Genomic DNA, 22685 nt, shown 5'->3' with positions numbered 1-22685 from the left:
AGGTCTACAATTTTATCCCTGATGTCCTTACACAGCTCTCTGGTCTTGGCCATTGTGGAGAGGTTGGAGTCTGTTTGATTGAGTGTGTGGACAGGTGTCTTTTATACAGGTAACGAGTTCAAACAGGTGCAGTTAATACAGGTAATGAGTGGAGAACAGGAGGGCTTCTTAAAGAAAAACTAACAGGTCTGTGAGAGCCGAAATTCTTACTGGTTGGTAGGTGATCAAATACTTATGTCATGCAATAAAATGCAAATTAATTACTTAAAAATCATACAATGTGATTTTCTGGATTTTTGTTTTAGATTCCGTCGCTCACAGTTGAAGTGTACCTATGATAAAAATTACAGACCTCTACATGCTTTGTAAGTAGGAAAACCTGCAAAATCGGCAGTGTATCAAATACTTGTTCTCCCCACTGTACATAATCTGACAATATGTGACTATAAATTAAGTTGATAGTGTGGACATTTCACCAAATGAATCAATTGTAAGGCAAAACTGGAACAGCGCTGCAATTCCTTTTGACTTCTAGGGCTAGATTTAATCCATTGCGTGGATTTGTGTAAAAATAAGTTAATATTTGACATTGAGTTGTAAAATGGTTATTCTTGTGAGTGTCCTCTCAGACTTTAAGAATAGGCTCTTTCTGATGCATTCTCATAACATTGTCAAATCTGTCTCTAAACTCTGATATGACTTATCCATACACACTGAATACACATACTCTATCCTTCAGACATTTATTAGAAATATTCCAAAATACAATTAGTATCTGTAATTTGGTGTTTATTTATGTATATTAAACTTAAAATTAAACAGGCAAAATAATGAATGGTTTAAACTATCTGGTCTGCAGGTATTTTAAAAAGTAAGTCATTAGACATACAGTTTAAAATAAAGCAACTACACACTTTAGAGAAGGATAAAGTACAACCCCTTGGTAAATAAAAGAGGTGAGCAACACTGAATACATAGTAAAATAAAAGATATATCTAACATATACAGTGTTATACATAATCTGACAATATGTGACTATAAATGACATGGAATAGTGTGAACATTTCACCAAATGAATCAACTGTAAGGCCAAACTGGAAGAGCACTGCAATTTCTTTTGACTTCTAGAGCTAGATTCAATCCGTAGCGTGGAAGGCAATGTTCCTGCGTTCGCGGAGACTGCATTCACGGAAAACGCTGCATATGTTAACTCAATCGGAAATTACCTTTAAATTTAAATCGTGCTATACAGCGGATCTTCTGCGCTACAGATTGAATCCAGGCCTTAGTCTCCACAGTTGTCCAAAATATGTTGAGTTGAGTCTTGCTTGTGCCATTGCTGACAGCACACAACAGTGAATTGAGCAAATTGATACATTTGTGTAAAAATAAGTTAATATTTGACATTGAGTTGTAAAATGGTTACTCTTGTGAGTGTCCTCTCAGACTTTAAGAATCTGTCTCTAAACTCTGATATGACTTATCAATACACACTGAATACACATACACTATCCTTAAGACAAATATTAGAAATATTCCTAATACAATTAGTATCCATAATTTGGTGTTTATTTATGTATATTACAATTAAAATTAAACAGGCAAAAGAATGAATGATTTAAACTATTCGGTCTGCAGATATTTCAAAAAAGTAATTCATTAGATGTATTGTTTTTTAAAAAGCATGTCATAAACATTGATGAATAAACAGCATTATGATGTATCCCACAGGGCACAGGCGTCAATTCAACGTCTATTCCACGTTGGTTCAACGTCATTTCATTGAAAGGACGTGGAAACAATGTTGATTCAACCAGTGTGTGCCCAGTGGGATATATCTCTTTGGAAAGTGCCTGTCACCGGCACCTATTGTTGGTGGTCAAGGTCAGGATGATTTTGGGGGTTGGGGTTGAGAGAAGCGGAGGCTGTGGTGTTAGCCGGTGTTGAGGTGTCAGATCAGTTGATACTGCTGGCCAGGATGACGGCGTAGACGATGTACAGGATGATGACGGTGATGCCGATACCCAGGGCAGCGTGGTTCAGTATCCGTGCTAGACGAGAACTCCTCTCAGCAATCTGCTGGTGACCCTGGTTGTTGGCGTCTCGAGTCTGAGAGCAGAGAGGGAGGGAGGAAGTCAAGGACGGAGGGATGGAGGGAAGGAAGGAAGGAAGGAAGGAAGGAAGGAAGGAAGGAAGGAAGGAAGGAAGGAAGGAAGGAAGGAAGGAAGGAAGGGATGGAGGGATGGAGGGAGAAAGTGAGACAGAGAGAGTTGTAATCGTTGTAATCATCATTCAGGAAAGAGAGAGAGAGACTTCAACGGAGAGAGTTCAATGATGATTCAATGCCATGCTCATATTTGATTCGAGTTATTTCAGGAATGCTCATTTCCTGTGGCCACACCCCAAGCAGCACTAAGTTTAAACAGCTGTGGATGGAGCACAAACAGTACCTGTGTGCCAGATTCACTCTTGTAGCTCTCTCCCCTAGCTACAGTCTTAGGAATGGTGCTATATTGTGAGATATATTTTGACACCTGTTATGTTTTCTCTTGGGGGAAGAACAAGGGTTGACAGGCGATGCTAAACATTGAGTCAATGTCATGTGAATTTCTATCTCTAATTCAACCTAAGCTTGAATCATTACCAGAGGTTGTAAGGCTCTGGTTTTAATCATCAATGATTCAAGGTCCACAACCCACAAGTCTTATCTGTATTTTTATTCATGGAGAGAGCTCTCCTGCCAATGACACAAACAGACGGTTTTATACCTCCTGGACTTGACTCCTCCCACCTTTAGGTGACTTTTCTAAACAGTTTCCGCCTTCCCCCTTGAATGGTTAGTACCGCCCCCTCTGTTAGTGGGTTGACACTACATGATAATTCTAACATTTATACTGTGTTTGGGGTGAAATCCTTTAGTCATTATTCTTAAAATCCAAATTAATCTAACAGTCAACTAACTGAAGTCTCAGTGTCTGTGACTCATCACTCCTTGCCATGGACTTTACACCATAGATTGAGCAGCTGACTACCAGAGTCAGTATGAGTCACACACTAAGCAACAGTAAAGCTCTAAGCAAAAGTTGAACAGTACATGTGTGTCACATGCGGTCTTTGATGACTTTCTGTCTCCAAGTCAGGAAGAGTCTCGAGCCAGACAGGAAGTGCCTGTAAAACACAAACAACAGGCACCAAAATACCCACTCTGTCACGCCCTGGCTCTGGGGACACTGTTATGTTGAGCCAGGGTGTGTAGATCAATGTGTTTTGGTTCTATGGGTGCTGTTTCTATGTTGGCCAGAGTGGCTCCCAATCAGAGGCAACGAGTGTCAGGTGTTGCTGGCTGTCTCTGATTGGGAGCCATATTTATACAGTCTGTTTTTCATTCGTGTTTGTGGGATTTTGTTTCTAGTCTGTTTATGGTAGACCGTGAACTGGCACGTATCGTTTGTTGTTTTGATCGTGTCTCGTAATAAAGAGTATGTTTGCCTGCAACGCTGCGCCTTGGTCCTCATCTGTTCTAGACGATCGTGACACACTCGATGCATTCTTGGGTTAGCAGCAGAAGCTCAAATTCTCAGAGTGAAATAAATGTAGCATTTCTGCCACTTTAGTCCATGTTTAAAAAATAACAAGATGTGCTCCCACCCCCCTATAAAATCTATCCCACTCATTTTAGTCATTTCACTCAACAGTGAATGACTCAAGTCTCAATTTAATAATTCCTCCCCCTAGTCACATGACATTGTTAACATAGCCTCCATCTGTTTCTGTCCTCTGGTGAAATATGCTAGTTGGCTTCCACAGCAGGGAGAGGGTCTGTTTTGGTTTAGGGTAGTGTGGCGTGAGAAGGCCTGCCTGCTATTGTAAACCTGATTACTGACAGCTGGTTCATAATTGTTTCTACACGGCAAGCTAGAGGAGAAGGGCTCGTTGGCTCTCTTAGCACTGGACAGTTGTTGTGTTTCTGAGGATCTGTGTACTTGCGTGTCTTGAATAATTATCTGGGCACTCCACCAAATGGTTTTCTTCCATTTCCTTGAGGTTCACAATATTTCCTCCATCCCATCTGTCTGTCTGTATGCTCTGTTTGCCATGATATTATAAAACTTGAAAAACATATAGCCTATCCATTTACTAGGCTACTAGGTCCAATTAAATGATAGATGTGCGTGGTAATTTGTTGTATGTCATATGAACCCATCACAGCCAGAAAAGGTGAGGATTACTGTATATTCTGCAATAAAATAAATAGGAAAAAGATTCCTATGTCTAATTATGAGATTCCTATGTCTAATTATTTTAGATCCAAAAATAAAACATACATTTTCGCTCTTCTCACTGATGACAAATAGATGTATTCTTCTTAATATGTCTTCCTGTTTCTTTTTTCTTTATTTTCATCATGTCCCCCATTCGCACAAAAGACTCACTTGCCAGCTTGCTATACAATATTTCAACCACTAGCAGATGTGCGTACGCATGGTCTAAAGGTTGCGGGGAGGTGAGTACATTCTCACGTCAAGTAAATTTTTTATAAAACTGGCACACACACATTTTGGGGTATATTTTGTATGTACGCACGGTTTATAAATGAGGCCCCAGAAACCTACTGGAAGCCTGATTCCATTCACTTACCCACGTAATACTCCATTGCTGATTTCCCAATGGGCCTCTATCAGCACTGCAGCATTTTGTCCATATGACTCATCATAATATAATCTGTCGGGCCAGGCTCCTTGAAAACCACATTACATTCAATAACAACTAAAGCCTAAATAAAATATTCTTAACAATTACCTGAGGAGTGGTTATTCTACTGTTTTATAAAATATAAAATACTGAATCTGCAATTTGTTCTAAACAATATGGGGAGTGCAATGGGATGACTAAGAGAAAATGACATGAATTGTCTTTGTGGAGGATCTACAACAGAACACATTGTATGGTGTTTGTGTGTGACCTCATGGAGAGTGAGGGGCAGGATGTGAGAAAATCCCCAGATTGAACCGAATCAGATTGTTGAGGGAGTCTGTCTTTCTAATCTCTGTGACATAAAGGGCCTTCTCAGTGACAGTACAGAAATACTGGTGAATGGGCCATTCACTGAGCGCTAAACATTTTTTTGTCATTTAGCAGATAAGCTTATCCAGAGCGACTTCGTACTGGTCCCCCGTGGGAATGGAACCCAGAACCCTGGCGTTGCAAGCGCCATGCTCTACTAACTTAGCCACACGGGACCACTATTGATTTACAATGTCAACAGATTTATGCTCTTCTCTGTGACTGAAGAGCAGGTTGACGTAAAGTGTAGTCAACTTTGTTCTAAGGGCAGAATGAATCTGATTGGTTTAGGGAAGAACAAATCCGATTGGTTTCTAAAAGTTAAATGGGCAGAGTTTAACAGATGCACAACTTTCGAAAACATGGCGGAGGTTTGAACTGAGAATCTTGTAAATTAAACTTTGAGTTAAAAGTTGTAATAATTATTGTGATAGTAGTCAGTCAAATGTGACAGTATCTCCTAGATACAACTGGTCTCCTGACTTGAAGCAAAGAGGGAAATTTAGCAAGCTAGCAGCAACATGCTAAGCTAATCAGAGCAAGCTAACTAGCTAAGCATTTAGCAACCTCTTAGCTACTTATGTTGAATTAATAGATATACAAGTAAGTCAGCTAACCTTTGTTTTGTTGAAATGTTAAGTTGAATGAGCTATTTGAAAAAAAATGGGATGGACAGTTATGCTGCCCAAGGTGAAGCAAGGTAAAATGCTAAACTAAACAGAGCTAGTTGGCTAGCAGATATCTATCTCTTACTAATGTTAAGTCATGGAATAGAGCTAACTGGCTAATCTGTTTTCCTGGAAGGTAACTACATCATTTCTTATTCCACTATGATATAATCAATGAAGCAATATTTACAAGACTAGACCAAAAACAAACTCTACCAAATTCTACCTAATATACAGTACGTACGTGAGGGTAGAGTAGGGTACTGTCAGTAATGTGAATAAGAGGGATGAATGTGTATAAACAATGGGTGGATAGATAAAGGGGCTATCGAAGGGTTAACTGAAACAATGATGTTGCTATTTTCAATGACAGCTAAGTCTCTACACTTCACCTAAGATATGACAGAAAAATTTGTGTGTGGACTGTAATAATTTTATAATTACTGGGAGTGGAACACAGAAGTTGTGTGGTTTTGTGCACCTGGGCTCTCCCTTCAATTATTATTTTTGAAATATGAAGAGTCTCTATACTTATCACTTTAGATGGCTTGGAGAACTTGCATCACACCTCATTCTCAGCCACTTTCCCTTCACCGTACGTTGGTTTTAGGTTCAGCTTAACACATGCAGGATCCATGCCACTAATGGTCCTGCTTACAGAGGAGCTATGTTCGACAATGTTTCAAATTCATAGATTTATTGGTTGTGGGGGCCATGATTGTTTATGCTTTTCTAGTCTAAGGCATGGCCACTATAACTTATTTTCCAAATTTCTGCTTCCTCAAAGTGCACTCAAAATCAGAGCCTAAAAGACAGTCTACGAACAGATAATAAAAACATGTCATAAACAGATGTCTGAGATAAAGCAAACAGCTTCATCTCAAACATTGCCAAATATTGAAGTACCATTCACAACATATCGTGACAGTCACAATAAAGATAACATTCACAATGAAGTTCAGGTTTTAGAGCAAATACCAACAGCATGAGCAACATCCTATTTGGACCTGTGGTAATGACCCTATTCAATCCCAGCAACACATGGGGCCCAGACAGGAGGCGCTTCATAAAAGGAGGCTGGGGTATCCTAGCAACTGGTGTTAATAGAGTTAGTGTATGTAATCATTTTCTGATAATGCCACAGTATAATATAAATAATATTCAAATAATAACTGTCTAAGCACCGTTTTCTTCAGAATGTTACAAAGACATGAAAATAGGCGTAATGGATGACTAAATGAACTTGAAACTTGTCAAGGGAAGCAAAAGACAAGTGACTCCTTTTGAAGACAATTGCCAGGAAATTGTGTGCAGTCTTCAAAAGGGATCTGTTCATTGTCCTGTCCTTCTTTCACAGCAAATCACTCTAAAAGACTTCAAAACATACTGACTGGTAAAGACACAGCCTGCGACACGCAGACACAAATCTAAAAACACTTTCAGGAACAGACACACAACCGAACACAAGCACGAGCACGCATACATACACACACACACACACATAAACACACAACTGTAAATAGCTTCTTTCTGCTCTCTGACTATGCCCTCTTGTCCGCCATGTTAGAAAGGCCCCACTGTGTGAATGTTGAATTGCCAAGAGGCAGATTCCTGTTGCCCTCCCCTCCCCTGGCCTGTACCCCTGTTGACCCTCCCACAGGCCTTTCCCCTCCTCCGACCCCTCCCAGACAACCTTGCACAAATCCCAAACACAACAGAAACTCAGCTCAGCTATAAGGCGACTCCCCCTCTCGTGGGTTAGGCCAGGAAAAATGTGGAAAGTCCTATCAATCACTAAATAACAATATCCTTCATAAATCTCAAACTATCTGAAAACAATCCAAACTCAATAAAATAGGGAATCTACAGTGCATTTGGAAAGTATTCAGACTCCTTCCCTTTTTCCACATTTTGTTACGTTACAGGCTTATTCTAAAATGGATAAAATCCCAATTTTCCCTCATCAATCTACACACAATACCCCATGACAAAGCGAAAACAGGTTTTTAGAAAAGTTTGCAAATGTATTATAAATAAAAAACTGAAATACCTTAATTACATAAGTATTCAGTCCCTTTGCTATGAGACTCCAAATTGAGCTCAGGTGCATCCTGTTTCCATTGATCATCCTTGAGATGTTTCTACAACTTGATTGGAGTCCACCTGTGGTAAATTCAACTGATTGGACATGATTTGGAAAGGCACACACCTGTCTATATAAGGTTCCACAGTTGACAGTGCATGTCAGAGCAAAAACCAAGCCATGAGGTCGAAGGAATTGTCTGTAGAGCTCTGAGACAGGATTGTGTCGAGGCACAGATCTGGGGAAGGGTACCAAAACATTTATTCAGCATTGAAGGACCTCAAGAACACAGTGGCCTCCATCATTCTTAAATGGAAGAAGTTTGGAACCACCAAGACTCTTCCTAGAGCTGACCGCCCGGCCAAACTGAGCAGTCGGGGGAGAAGGGCCTTGGTCAGGGAGGTGACCAAGAACCCGATGGTCACTCTGACAGAGATCCAGAGTTCCTCTGTGGAGATGGGAGAACCTTCCAGAAGGACAACCATCTCTGCAGCACTCCACCAATCAGGCCTTCATGGTAGATTGGCCAGACAGAAGCCAGTCCTCAGTAAAAGGCACATGACAGCCTGCTTGGAGTTTGACAAAAGGCACCTAAAGGACTCTCAGACCATGATAAACAAGATTCTCTGGTCTGATGAAACCAAGATTGAACTATTTGGCCTGAATGCCAAGCGTCACTTCTGGAGGAAACCTGGCATCATCACTACACTGAAGCATGGTGGTGGCAGCATCATGCTGTGGGGATGTTTTTCAGCGGCAGGGACTGGGAGACTAGTCGGGATCGAGGGAAAGATGAACGGAGCAAAGTACAGAGAGATCCTTGATGAAAACCTGCTCCAGAGCGCTCAAGACCTCAGACTGGGGCGAAGGTTCACCTTCCAACAGGACAACGACCATAAGCACACAGCCAAGACAACGCAGGAGTGGCTTCAGGACAAGTCTCTGAATGTCCTTGAGTGGCCCAGCCAGAGCCCGGACTTGAACCCGATCGAACATCTCTGGAGAGACCTGAAAATAGCTGTGCAGCGACGCTCCCCATCCAACCTGACAGAGCTTGAGTGGATCTGCAGAGAGGAATGGGAGAAAGTACCCAAATACAGGTGTGCCAAGCTTGTAGCGTCATACCCAAGAAGACTCGAGGCTGTAATCGCTGCCAAAGGTGCTTCTACAAAGTACTGAGTAAAGGTGTCACGGATTCTGCCGAGGCTGCTCCTCCTCCTTGCTCGGGCAGGCTTCGGCGTTCGTCGTCCCCGGAGTACTAGCTATTGCCGATCGATGTTTCGTTGTTTGTCTTGTTTTGTCTTGAGTAGTTACACCTGTTGTCTATTATGTTTGATTGTATAGCCTATAATTACCCTTGTCTCACGTTTGGTATTTGTGTGTTATTGTTTTGTGTCTAGTCGGTATTCGGCATTGCTGTATTTTCCATATTACGTGTATGGTGTTTTTCCCTCCAGGTTCGGAGGTTTTGTTTTGTGCTTTACATTCAGTAAAGTAAGTCTGCTAGTATCTCTGTGTCCTACGCTTGACTTCACTCGCCACATACACATCGCACCTTGACAGAATAACACACCTCACCATGGAGTCAGCAGGATCAGCGGTACCAACGGGATCATTGGAGGAGCCATGATCCAGAGACTGGGCACCGCCATGCAGGATGTTATGGACACTTTGAGCCGATGGGAGAGAGGAGGTTTATCCACACCTCCTCCAACAATACCACCACCCTCGGCCATACCCATCGTTCCATCTCCGGAGTCCAGTGGGATTCGGCTCTCGCTCCCGAGGGCTTATGATGGCACTGCGGCCGGGTGTCAGGGTTTCCTGCTCCAAGTAGAACTCTATCTGGCAACCATTCACCCGGTGCCCTCGGGATACGAGAGCGTTTCCGCCCTCATCTCCTGTCTGTCCGGCAAGGCACTGGAGTGGGCCAATGCCGAATGGAGGGGAATAGACGCCGCTACAGTCAGTTATGCGGAGTTCTCCCGCCGCTTCAGGGCGGTTTTCGATCATCTCCCAGAGGGGAAAGCGGCGGGGGAGCGTCTGTTCCACCTCAGACAGGGGAAGAGGAGCGCGCAGGAATTCGCACTGGATTTCCGGACTCTGGCGGCCAATGCGGGATGGAATGAGAGGGCCCTCATCGACCACTATAGGTGCAGCCTACGGGAGGACGTTCGCCGAGAGTTGGCCTGCAGGGACACCAACCTAAGCTTCGATCAGTTGGTGGACATGTGGATTCGTCTGGATACCCTGTTGGCTACCCGCGGACGTCCAGAGCTGGGGCCGTCCATTCCATTCCTCAGCACCTCCGAGCCGAGCCCTATGGAGCTCGGGGGTGCTGGTGCTAGAGAGAGGAGGAGAGAGACCAGGAGAGAGGCTGTCCCCTGCACCAACTGTGGCCGCAGAGGACACACTGCGGTTCGGTGCTGGGGAGGGTCTCCTAGGGATCGAGGCAGCAGGTCACGCACTGATGAGTCATTCCAGGTGAGTAAGCGCCCAACTCACCCAGAGCTCTCTGTTGTCCACATGTGTATCCAAGTTGTGTTTCCCGAGGTTTCTTCTCACTCCCAGCATAAGGCGCTAGTCGATTCAGGCGCAGCTGGGCATTTTATTGATCGCAGTTTCTGTTATAAGTTAGGGATTCCCCTCATACCAGTTGATGTGCCCTTCCCTATCCATGCCCTAGACAGCCGCCCTTTGGGGTCGGGATTGATTAGGGAGGTCACAGCGTCACTTAAGATGAAGACGCAGGGGGGTCATGAGGAGATTATACCGTTGTATTTGATCGACTCTCCTGCGTTTCTCGTGGTGTTGGGGCTTCCTTGGTTAATTTCTCATGACCCCAACATTTCATGGCAACAGAGGGCTCTCAGGGAATGGTCTGATCAGTGTGTCGGGCGGTGTATAGGTGTTTCCGTAGGGGCGACAACGGTGGAAAGTCAGAACCAAATGCCCGCACTGCACATTCCCCCTGAGTATACTGATTTGGCACTCGTCTTCAGTAAGAAGAGGGCGACTCAATTACCACCTCATAGAAAGGGGGATTGTGCGATAGACCTCCAGGCAGGTGCTGCACTTCCGCATAGTCATGTGTATCCTCTGTCTCAAGAGGAAACGGCGGCTATGGAGACATACGTCAACGAATCTCTGGGACAGGGATACATACAGCCCTCCACTTCTCCTGCGTCCTCGAGTTTCTTTTTTGTGAAGAAGAAGGATGGAGGTTTGCGCCCGTGTATTGATTACCGTGGTCTCAATCAGATTACCATTAAATACAGTTATCCTCTCCCTCTGATTGCGAGTATGACGGAGTCATTACACGGGGCGCGATTCTTCACAAAAATGGATCTCAGGAGCGCTTACAACCTGGTGCGCATTAGGGAGGGAGATGAATGGAAAACAGCATTTAGTACCACCTCGGGTCACTATGAATATCTCGTCATGCCCTACGGGTTAATGAATGCTCCTTCAGTCTTCCAATCATTTGTGGACGAGATTTTCCGGGATTTGCATGGACAGGGTGTAGTGGTGTATATTGATGACATTCTAATATACTCCGCTACACGAGCCAAGCATGTGTCCCTGGTGCGTCGGGTGTTGGGTAGGCTGTTGGAGCATGACTTGTATGTGAAGGCAGAGAAATGCCTGTTTTTCCAGGAGTCCATCTCCTTCCTGGGACATCGGTTGTCCGCATCAGGGGTGGAGATGGAGATTGACCGCGTTTCAGCCGTGTGTAATTGGCAGACTCCCACCACGGTTAAGGAGGTGCAGCGGTTTTTGGGTTTTGCCAATTACTACCGGAGGTTTATCCGGGGTTTTGGACAGGTAGCAGCTCCCATCACCTCCCTGCTAAAGGGGGGCCCGGTGCGTTTGCAGTGGTCGGCTGAGGCGGACAGGGCGTTTAGATGTCTGAAGGACTTGTTCACCTCAGTTCCGGTGCTGGCACATCCGTCCCCTCTTTGGCGTTCCAAGTGGAGGTGGACGCGTCAGAGGCGGGGATTGGTGCTGTACTGTCTCAACGCTCGGGCACGCCTCCTAAACTCCGTCCCTGTGCCTTTTATTCTAAAAAGCTCAGTCCGGCGGAACGTAATTATGATGTGGGGGACAGGGAGCTGCTAGCGGTGGTTCAAGCCCTAAAGGTGTGGAGGCATTGGCTTGAGGGGGCTAAACACCCTTTCCTCATTCTGACTGACCATCGTAACCTGGAGTACATCCGGGCAGCGAGGAGACTGAACCCTCGTCAGGCTAGGTGGGCCATGTTTCTGGCCCGGTTTGTATTTCAGCTCACGTATATACCAGGGTCACAGAACGTGAAGGCAGACGCCCTGTCCCGGCGATATGACACAGAGGATAGGTCCATTGAGCCCACTCCCATACTTCCGGAGTCTTGTCTGGTGGCACCGGTGGTGTGGGAGGTCGATGCGGAGATCGAGCGGGCGTTACTTACAGACCATACTCCTCCTGAGTGTACAGAGGGGCGGAAGTACGTGCCGCTCGAGATCCGTGATCGACTGATATATTGGGCTCACACGTCACCCTCCTCTGGTCATCCTGGTATTGGCCGGACAGTGCACTGCCTTAGTGAGAAGTACTGGTGGCCAACCTTAGCCAAGGACGTGAGGGTTTATGTCTCCTCCTGCTCGGTGTGCACCCAGTGTAAGGCACCTAGACACCTGCCCAGGGGGAAGTCACAACCCCTACCCGTTCAACAACGGCCGTGGTCTCACCTATCGGTGGACTTTGTCACGGACCTTCCCCCCTCCCAGGGGAATACCACGATTTTGGTCGTTGTGGATCGGTTTTCTAAGGCCTGCCGTCTCATTCCAATGCCAGGTCTCCCTACTGCCCTACAAACTGCTGAGGCCCTGTTTACACACGTCTTCCGGCACTACGGGGTGCCTGAGGATATAGTGTCTGATCGGGGTCCCCAGTTCACCTCTAGAGTCTGGAGGGCGTTTATGGAACGTTTGGGGGTCTCGATTAGCCTTACCTCGGGTTTTCACCCTGAGAGTAATGGGCAGGTGGAGAGAGTAAACCAGGATGTGGGTAGGTTTCTGAGGTCCTATTGCCAGGACCGGCAGGAGGAGTGGTCGGGGTATATCCCCTGGGCAGAGATTGCCCAAAACTCACTTCGCCACTCCTCCACTAATCTTACTCCTTTTCAGTGTGTGTTGGGGTATCAGCCGGTCCTGGCACCCTGGCATCAGAGCCAGATCGAGGCTCCTGCGGTGGATGAGTGGTTTCGGCGCTCGGAGGAGACATGGAACGTTGCGCATGTCCATCTGCAGCGGGCTATCAGTAGGCATAAGGCGAGCGCCGATCGCCACCGCAGTGAGGGTCCAGTTTATGCACCTGGAGATCGAGTCTGGCTCTCGACTCGAAACCTGCCCCTTCGCCTGCCCTGCCGGAAGCTGGGTCGGCGGTTTGTGGGGCCATTTAAAGTCCTGAGGAGATTGAACGAGGTATGTTATAGGTTACAACTGCCCATAAATTACCGCATTAACCCCTCGTTCCATGTGTCTCTCCTCAGGCCGGTGGTAGCTGGTCCACTCCAGGAGAATGAGATACGAGAGGCTCCTCCGCCCCCACTGGACATCGAGGGGGCTCCGGCGTACTCAGTCCGGTCCATCGTGGATTTGAGACGTCGGATGGGGGGTCTGCAGTATCTCGTGGAGTGGGAGGGGTACGGTCCGGAGGAACGGTGCTGGGTCCCTAGGAGGGACATCTTAGATCCCTCCCTCTTGACGGAGTTCCACCAGAGTCATCCGACTCGCCCTGCTCCGCGTCCTCCTGGCCGTCCCCGAGGCCGGGGTCGATCCTCCCCCTTGCTCGGACAGGCTTCGGCGTTCGTCGTCCCCGGAGTACTAGCTATTGCTGATCGATGTTTCGTTGTTTGTCTTGTTTTGTCTTGAGTAGTTACACCTGTTGTCTATTACGTTTGATTGTATAGCCTATAATAACCCTTGTCTCACGTTTGGTATTTGTGTGTTATTGTTTTGTGTCTAGTCGGTATCTGCTGTATTTTCCATATTACGTGTATGGTGTTTTTCCCTCCAGGTTCGGAGGTTTTGTTTTGTGCTTTACATTCAGTAAAGTAAGTCTGCTAGTATCTCTGTGTCCTGCGCTTGACTTCACTCGCCGCATACACATCGCACCTTGACAAAAGGGTCTGAATACTTATGTAAATGTGATATTTCCGTTTTTTATTTGTATTACATTTGCAAAAAATTCTAAAAATCAGTTTTTGCTTCTTCATTATGGGGTATTGTATGTAGGTTGATGGGGTGGAAAAAAAACAATTTAATCAATGTTAGAATAACGCTGTAATGTAACAAAATGTGGAAAGAGTCAAGGGGTCTGAATAATTTCTGAATACACTGTATGTATTCCAAGGGAATCATTTTCACATCAGTAGCCGGCAGGAAACAGGAAGTCATAATTTCACCAGCTTTCTCATACAGGACATAACTCCATACCTCCTTTTCTTTCTATATGTATTTTTAAGGAAGAAACAGTGTACTGTAACACATTCTTTGGAACATAAATTGACCTAGATACATAACTCCTTTGTATCTCTCCCTGTCTGGGAACAGTTTTAAGATGGGCCGGTAGTGTACTCTATGTGAGTGGGCATTAAGTCTATGTGCCAGTCAGACAGTGCTGCTGACCGGGAGAGACAGAAGAGAAAACTGTCTGTGTTTGCAGTGCGGCTTGTCTCCTTTGTACGCAGTGCCACTCCAAACACAGGCAGGGTGGGAAGGCTTCGGTGTGGGATAGAGATGCCCAAGCCCTCTGGCAGAGCGTCAAGTAGCCTCTTAGAGAGATAATACACCCCTCACCCATTATGCCTCCTCCAGTTCTGAACTGGGTGCTGTCACGCCTACTCACGGTCTCCTGCTCCCATCGTTATGCACATCTGGACTTCATCAGTACCTTGATTACTTCTCCTTTATTTAGCCCTCAGTAGCCTCAGTCATCAGGCAGTATTGGTTTGTTTTCATTCATGGTCTGTACGCTTCTCATGTTTTGTTTATCTGCATTCTTCATTATTAAACTCACCTTCTGCACCTGCTTCCTGACTCTCGGCGTATACGTGACAGGTGCTCAACTGTTTACAGTAGCTGAGCTATATGGAGGCCATTATCCCATTATATTTATCATGATTTCTATTCTAGTTAATGTAACATAGGTTTCTTTCAGTGTTGTGTTGATAAAATATGGCCAAATGACAATCTATGGTGCACAATATATACACAATATTTACAGTCCATGACATTAAACATTTAAGTTATACTTTTGACTCATCTGTCCATAGAACATTCTTCCAAGAGTCTTGATGATCATCCAGGTAATTCCAGGTGCTTTTTGGCAAACTTGAGTCAACTTTTTGGATGAGATGGGTCCCATTATGTCTTGCAAAAACCAAACAATGCATTCCACAGTAAAAACCTCATGCCAATGGTCAAGCATGGTGGTGGTAGTGTGATGGTTTGGGGATGCTTTACTGCTTCAGGACCTGGACGACTTGCCTTAATAGAAGGAACCAGGAATGATGCTCTATATCAGAGAATTCTAAAAGGAGAATGTCAGGCCATCTGTCTGTGAGCTGAAGCTGAAGCGCATCTGGGTCATGCAGCAAGACAATGATCCAAAACACATAATCAAGTCCACATGAAAATGGTTAAAAAGCTACAAATTTGAAGTTTTGGAATGGCCTAGTCAAAGTCCAGACCTAATCTCAATTGAGATGTTGTGGCAGGACTTAAAACGAGCAGTTCATGCTTGACAATCTACAAATGTCACAGTTAAAGCAGTTCTGCATGCAAGAGTGGGCCAAAATTCCTCCACAGCTATGTGAGAGACTGATCAACAACTACAGGAAGCATCTGATTTCAGTCACTAAAGCTAAAGGTGGTTATTGAGTGTAAGGGCGCAATTACTTTTTCACACAGGGGAATTGGGTGTTGCATAACTTTGCTAATTAAATAAATAAAATAAGAATCAATTTGTTTTCTTATTCGTAAACTCAGGTTTCCTTTATCTAATATTAGGTTTTGGTTGAAGATCTGATAACATTCAGTTTCAAAAATATGCAAAAATAGAGAAAATCTGAAAGGGGGAAAACACTTTTTCACGGCACAGTAGAATTTTCAATATGGAAAAGGAATGATTACCTAATATCATGTCCAAGTAAACTGCTCCTATTTGTAAGGAATGAGGGATTCCATAATGGATGAAAGACCCACTGGACATTCTAGTTGGTTCCCTACATGTAACCACAAGGAAATTAACCAGAGACATTTCAGGTCATTTGCACATGATTATGCTGCATGGGACAGCAAGCCAAAGATGTGTTTACTAGCTAAGTAAACATGTCATACAACCTGCATTGTGTCTCCATAACTCTACTCAACTCTGTTTATGTTAGCCCGGGGTTACCTCATCAAAAAGAGTGATAGTCTTACTGTAAAGTGTGAGGAAGTTGCCAAATGATGGCCTTAAAGTGTCCTCGTGGCAAGCTAACATTCTCACAGGTGATGTCAAGTTCTGTTTCAGGGCATGCCCACCACAGGCTGCTGGTGGCACCTTAATTGGGGGGGACGGGCTCATAGTAATGGCTGGAACGGAATCAATGGAATGGTAATCGAACTTATCAAACACATGATTGTCACGACTTCCTCCGAAGCTGCCTCCTCTCCTGGTTCGGGCAGATTTCGGCGTCCGTCGTCACCGGCCTTCTAGCCACTGCCGCTCCTCATCTCATCATTCCATTCGTTTTGTCTTGTTTATTACACACACCTGGTTCATATCCCCTCATCATTACCTGTATAAGTGTTCCCTCTGCCACCTTGTCTTTGTGTGTGATTGTTATTTGTGAGGATAGTGAAGCTTTGTATAGCACCTTGTATTTTGTATTCGCCGGGTTAGTTACACTGTGTGCCTTGTTTGTTCCAGTGCGCCTGTTTTGTGCACTGGATTGTGTTGACGCTTTACTGCGTACTCTGTATTCTGGAATAAATCATGTTATCCCGTGATATACCCTCCTGCACCTGACTCCTTCAAATCACCCATCACAGAATCACACACCGCCATGGAGTCAGCAGGAGAGGAGTTTTGGCACGGGTCCGGGAGCATTCGACGATGCTAGCCAGCTTGGGAGAAGCGATGGATCGGGTTCTCCAGGTCGTCCAACGCCTGGAGAGGAGAGGACCCGATCTGTCGGGACCAGCTGGGCGACCGGATCCAGCCACCCACACCCCAGCAAACAGAGGGATCCATATATCCCGACCACGGGATTTCGACGGGACAGCTGCTCTCTGCCAGGGATTCCTCCTACAACAGGAGCTATATTATTCGAACAACAGCCCGGCCCCATCGGAGCAGGAGAAAGTGTCCGCCCTCGTCTCCTGCCTCTCGGGGAAAGCCCTGGAGTGGGCCAACGCGGTCTGGAGTGAAGGAGGAGCCGCGTTGGACAACTACGGGGAGTTCGCTCGCCTCTTTTGGGCCGTCTTCGATCACCCGCCCGAGAGTAGAGAGGGGCGGGCGAGTGGCTGGTCTACCTGAGGCAGGGGACAAGGACCGCGCAGGACTTCGCCCTGGAGTTTCGGACTCTAGCGGCTGGGTCTAGCGGGCCCTCATCGACCACTTCCGGTGCCATCTACCTGTTGGACAACCTGCTGGCTGCCAGAGGACTTTCTGGAGGGGGCCTGCCCGTTCCACTCCCCCCCAACCCGGAGGACCAGTCACTATGATTTCCCTGTTGTGTTAGCTCTACCCTGGTTAGCACTACAAAACCCCACCTTTTCATGGCTGCAGAGGGTTCTCACGGGGTGGTCGCGAGAGTGTCAAGATAGGTGTCTAGGTGTTTCCGTTGATGGAACCACAGTGGAAAGTCCAGACACTACCTCCACCATGTGCATTCCCCCCGACTACCTCGATTTGGCGCATGCGTTTTCCAAAACGTAGGCGACCAAATTACCACCTCATTGGGCGGGGGATTGCGCGATAAACCTCCAGGTCGATGCTGTGCCTCCCAGGAGTCATGTGTATCCCCTGTCGCAGGCTGAAACTGAGTCTATGGAGACACACGTCTCCGAGTCCCTGCGCCAGGGTTTTATATGTCCCTCCACTTCGCCCGCCTCCTCTAGTTTATTTTTTGTGAAGAAGAAAGACGGAGGTCTGCGCCCTTGCATTGATAACCGATCACTGAACAATGGGACAATACGATTTAGCTTTCCTCTACCCCTCATTCCATCTGTGATCGAGTCAATGCATGAGGCGCGTTTTCAGTGTGGAGGCACCGGCTCAAGGGGGCAAAAAACCCTTTCCTCATCTGGTCGGACCACCGTAACCTGGAGTACATCCGGGCAGCGAGGAGGCTGAACCCTCGCCAGGTGGGCCCTATTCTTCACCTGGTTTGATTTTACACTATCATACATCCCGGGTACGAAGAACGTGAAGGCAGACGCACTGTCTCGGCTGTACAACACAGAGGAGAGGCCCATAGACAACACCCCCATACTCCTGGCCTCCTGCATTGTGGCGCCGGTAGTATGCGCGATGGACGCGGACATAGAGCGGGCGTTACGCCCAGAGCCATCTCCACCGCAGTGTCCAGCTGGGCTGCAGTACGTGCCTGCTCTTGTCCGTGACCGTCTGATCTATTGGGCACACACGTCCCCATCCTCTGGTCACCCAGGTATTGTTCGTACAGTGCGCTGTCTGACCGGAAAGTACTAGTGGCCTACCTTGGCTAAGGACGTGAGGGTGTATGTCTCCTCCTGCTCGGTGTGTGCCCAGAGTAAGGCACCTAGGCACTTGAGTATTGACTTCCTTACTGATCTTCCCCTCTTTCAATGTAACACCACCATCCTGGTTTATTGTGGACCGGTTTTCCAAATCCTGCCGCCTCCTTCCTCTGCCCGGTCTCCCCACGGCCCTGCAGACTGCAGAGGCCCTGTTTACACACGTCTTCCGGCACTACGGGGTACCAGAGGACATAGTGTCTGACCGGGGATTCCAGTTCACATCCAAGGTCTGGAAGGCGTTCATGGAACGCCTGACCTCTGGTTTTCACCCCGAGTCTAATGGGCAGGTGGAACGGGTGAATCAGGATGTGGGTAGGTTCCTGCGGTCCTACTGCCAGGACCGGCCGGGGGAGTGGTCGGTGTTCTTGCCATGGGCCGAATATGCCCAGAACTCTCTCCATCACTCCTCCACTAACCTAACACTATTTCAATGTATTTTAGGTTATCAGCCGGTTCTGGCACCGTGGCATCAGAGCCAGACCGAGCCTCCTGCGGTGGATGACTGGTTTCGGCGCGCAGAGGAGATGTGCAACGCTGCTCACGTCCACCTCCAACGCGCCATGCATCGTCAGAAGGCCAACGCTGACTGCCACCGCAGTGATGCCCCGGTCTTTGTACCGGGTGATCGGGTCTGGCTCTCAACCCGGAATCTGCCTCTCCGCCTGCCCTGCCGGAAGCTGAGCCCGCGGGTTTGTGGGGCCGTTCAAAGTCCTGAGGAGAATAAACGAGGTTACCTATAGGTTATTACTCCCTCCAGATTATCGTATTAACCCCTTGTTCCATGTGTCTCTCCTCAGGCCGGTGGTGGCTGGTCCGCTCCAGGAGTCTGAGGTGCGGGAGGTCCCTCCAACCCCTCTGAACATCGAGGGGGCCCCGGCGTACTCCGTCCGTTCCATCCTGGATTTGAGGAGTCGGGTGGTGGGCCTTCAGTACCTTGTGGAGTGGGAGGGGTATGGTCCTGAGGAGCGGTGCTGGGTCCCGGTGAGGGATATCCTCAATCCCTCCCTGTTGCGGGATTTCCACCGTCGCCATCCGGCTCGTCCTGCTCCGCGTCCTCCTGGCCGTCCCAGAGGCCGGTGTCTGCGCACTGCTGGAGCTGCACGTCAGGGGGGTGGGGGGTACTGTCACGACTTCCTCCGAAGCTGCCTCCTCTCCTGGTTCGGGCAGGCTTCGGCGTTCGTCTTCACCGGCCTTCTAGCCTCTGCCGCTCCTCATCTCATCATTCCATTTGTTTTGTCTTGTTTATTACACACACCTGGTTCATATCCCCTCATCAGTACCTGTATAAGTGTTCCCTCTGCCCCCTTGTCTTTGTGTGTGATTGTTATTTGTGAGGATAGTGAAGCTCGGTGGAGCACCTTGTATTTTGTATTCGGCGGGTATATTTTCCCCGTCTGTTTTGCGCACTGGACTGTGTTGACGCTTTACTGCGTACTCTGTATTCCGGAATAAATCCTGTTATCCCGTGATATACCGTCCTGCGCCTGTCTCCTTCAAATCACCCATCACAATGATGGATGTGGATGAAGTTAATTCACCAGCACATTGTTCAAACTCAGTTGATGTTGTTATTACATTAGAAGTCATCCACTAGATAAAAAGCCACTGTCTCATTGTGAAATAAATATGTCCATAATAACATCATAGAAGTCTTCAACCTCCTTTCTCTCTTTACCAGGCTTTGACCCGGATGTTTCCACCATTACCCACATTGATCTATATGAGTCATACCCGGTCAACAATTAGCTGTCCATCCTGATATGTGTTTGTAATCCCAGGAAGTAAGTAAAGACACTTGGGGCTTGTAGGGATAGCTCAGGGTTTCCATCCCTTTTCTAGCCCTCTTCTCAGTGTGTCTGTCCATTCGCGAGTGAGGTTTGGCAAAGGACAAGGGAAAGGGTTGTTGGAGTTCTGCTTTTGTCTTCCCCGAATACCTCCTCCTCTTACGTCACTCACCCCTATTTTTACCGCCCATATTCCGGGAAGGGTCCCTCCCTTTCTTACACACACTCTTCCCGAATCCCACTCCTTACCCCATCTCCCCTCCCCGATCCCCTCAAACCACCCTATCCTGAGGACCTTATCCAAAACAGAACTCAAGACTGTGAGACACCCACAGTGTAAGGCCAAAACGAGCACAAACATGCCCCTCTTCCCAGCTATGCAGCTCACTGCCAAGTCAAAAGTCAGTTCCCTGCTGACTAAAGAGAGAGAGAGAGAAGGGCCCTTACTTAAACAAAACCGGTAACTGGGTTTCTTGGATAATTCTAAAAAAAGACTAGAGTGAGAAATACACTACTGACTACTCTACAAAATGAAAGAAGTTATGTTCTGTGGATTTTTTGGGATACATCTCTACTAGAAACACATTAGTCTACATTACATTTGAAATCTCTTAAACAGCAATAAAAGTCCCACTCACCGAGATGGAGTAGATAAGTGCAGCGATGCCAAGTGGCAGGCAGCAGCACAGCATGGTGAAGATGGAGTAGCCCAGGTAGTCTGGCAGAGGGAAAGGCAGAGCTCCCTGGGTCACAAACACCGTAGGCTGAACTGTGACGGTGGACTGGGTGTACTGTCCCGGGGGGAACTGTCCCTGGGGGTATGTCTGGCCGTAAGGGGCCCCGGGAGCTCCTCCATACTGGGACGGTTGTGCATAGCCCTGGGGATTCGGGGGGTAGCCTGCTGGTGCAGGGTATCCTGCATTGGGGTACTGGGGGTGGTCCTGGTAGGGTGGAGGAGCTGGTTGTCCTATCCCAGACTTCTCATCTGGGTTCCAGCCTGGTGGTGGGGCACTTGGCATCTTGTTGGGATCCATTTTGTTGTGCTGTTGGTGATTTGTTTCCCTTTTGTCTTACTTTTCTCTCTTTTTCTTTATTTTGTGCCTCCTCTCAATCTCTCCAAGCGTTCTTCTCAGTGTCTCTCTGCCTAAACTGCCTGCCTGCCTATGAGCTGCGTAAAGCAAGCAATTATGCATTATCTTACCCTCCCCCATCCAGCCCTGACAGGGAAGGGTTAGGGGTGGGGAAAAGACTGAGTAGCTGACCGGAGTCAAATAACAAATCCAGCATTTAAGCAGAAATCCTGTCCATCTAATGCAGATGTACCGTAGCCTAGATAGGAGTTGGGCGCTACCCCATGGGGATATTTTGAACTACACCAATAATAGTCACATTTCATTATTGTACTTATTGATGACTCTTCAATGCAGAACTTTCAGAGAAATGTTCTTTGTTATGATATAAAACTGTATATATGATACTGTAATAAGATAAAACTATGTCAAAAGTGATGCTTAAAGGATTTATTTATGGTAAGTGAACACAGGAAAAATGATTGAAGAGTTGATTGAAGAATAAGAAGATAAAGTAACAAAGATAATGTAACAAATTATAATGTAACAAGATAATGTAACATAAATAATAATGCAACAAGATGATGTATCATAATGACAATGTAACAAGATAATGTAAAACAACAATGCAACAAGATAATGTAACATTGATAATGTAACAATCTAATATAACATAATTATGGTATAGCAAGCTAATGTAACATAAATTATAATGTAACAAGATAATGTAACATAAATGAAAATGCAACAAGACCATGTAACGTTATGATAATGCAGCAAAATAAGGTAACATGGATGATAATGTACCAAGATAATGTAACATAAATAAAAATGTATCAAGATAATGTAACATGATAATGCAGCGAAATAATGTAACATTCGATAATGTAACAAGATAATGTAATACAAATGACAATTCAACAAGATAATGGAACAAGGTGATAATGTAACAAGATAATGTAACATAAATGTTATGGGGTCCACAAGAAACTGCAGAGAGAATGATTCATGCAACCAGTATACATATTCTGAGTACAGAATTATTGCATGGAGCTGCTATCTCCATGATAACACGTGTTTGACAATTTAAAAAAGTATTGTTGAAAAACAGTGGCTTGTCCGCTGTGGTACCAGGAAGGAAGTAGTCCGGTACTCTTTGTTCCACTCATAGTTGCAGGTTCCAAGAAGCCTGTAGAACCCTCCTCCGT

The 22685-nt window shown here is 46.3% G+C and overlaps 1 protein-coding gene across 1 annotated transcript; it reads right to left on the bottom strand.

Moving 5' to 3' along the window:
• Window positions 1-772: 772 nt before the first annotated feature.
• On the bottom strand, window positions 773-21679 carry LOC311116424 (uncharacterized protein). The gene is made up of 2 exons (XM_084157413.1): window positions 21046-21679; window positions 773-2109 (listed from the first exon to the last, which is right to left on the bottom strand). Exons 1-2 carry the CDS (start codon window positions 21439-21441, stop codon window positions 1957-1959), a joined length of 549 nt encoding a protein of 182 aa, XP_084013539.1. The 5' UTR covers window positions 21442-21679; the 3' UTR covers window positions 773-1956.
• Window positions 21680-22685: the final 1006 nt, after the last annotated feature.

This window comes from Coregonus lavaretus (genome assembly GCF_964263955.1).
Source record: "Coregonus lavaretus genome assembly, chromosome: 3".
Taxonomy (NCBI): Eukaryota; Metazoa; Chordata; class Actinopteri; order Salmoniformes; family Salmonidae; genus Coregonus; species Coregonus lavaretus.
Note: the sequence above shows the minus strand (reverse complement) of the source record. Positions and strands in the feature narration are given on the sequence as shown.

Bases quoted from the DNA above. Each gene is read 5' to 3' on its own strand.
- LOC311116424 (XM_084157413.1), bottom strand. From the start codon at position 21,441: ATGGATCCCAACAAGATGCCAAGTGCCCCACCACCAGGCTGGAACCCA. The intron at 2,110-21,045 runs GTGAGTGGGACT...CTCTGCTCTCAG, and splicing joins CACTTATCTACTCCATCTCG to ACTCGAGACGCCAACAACCA.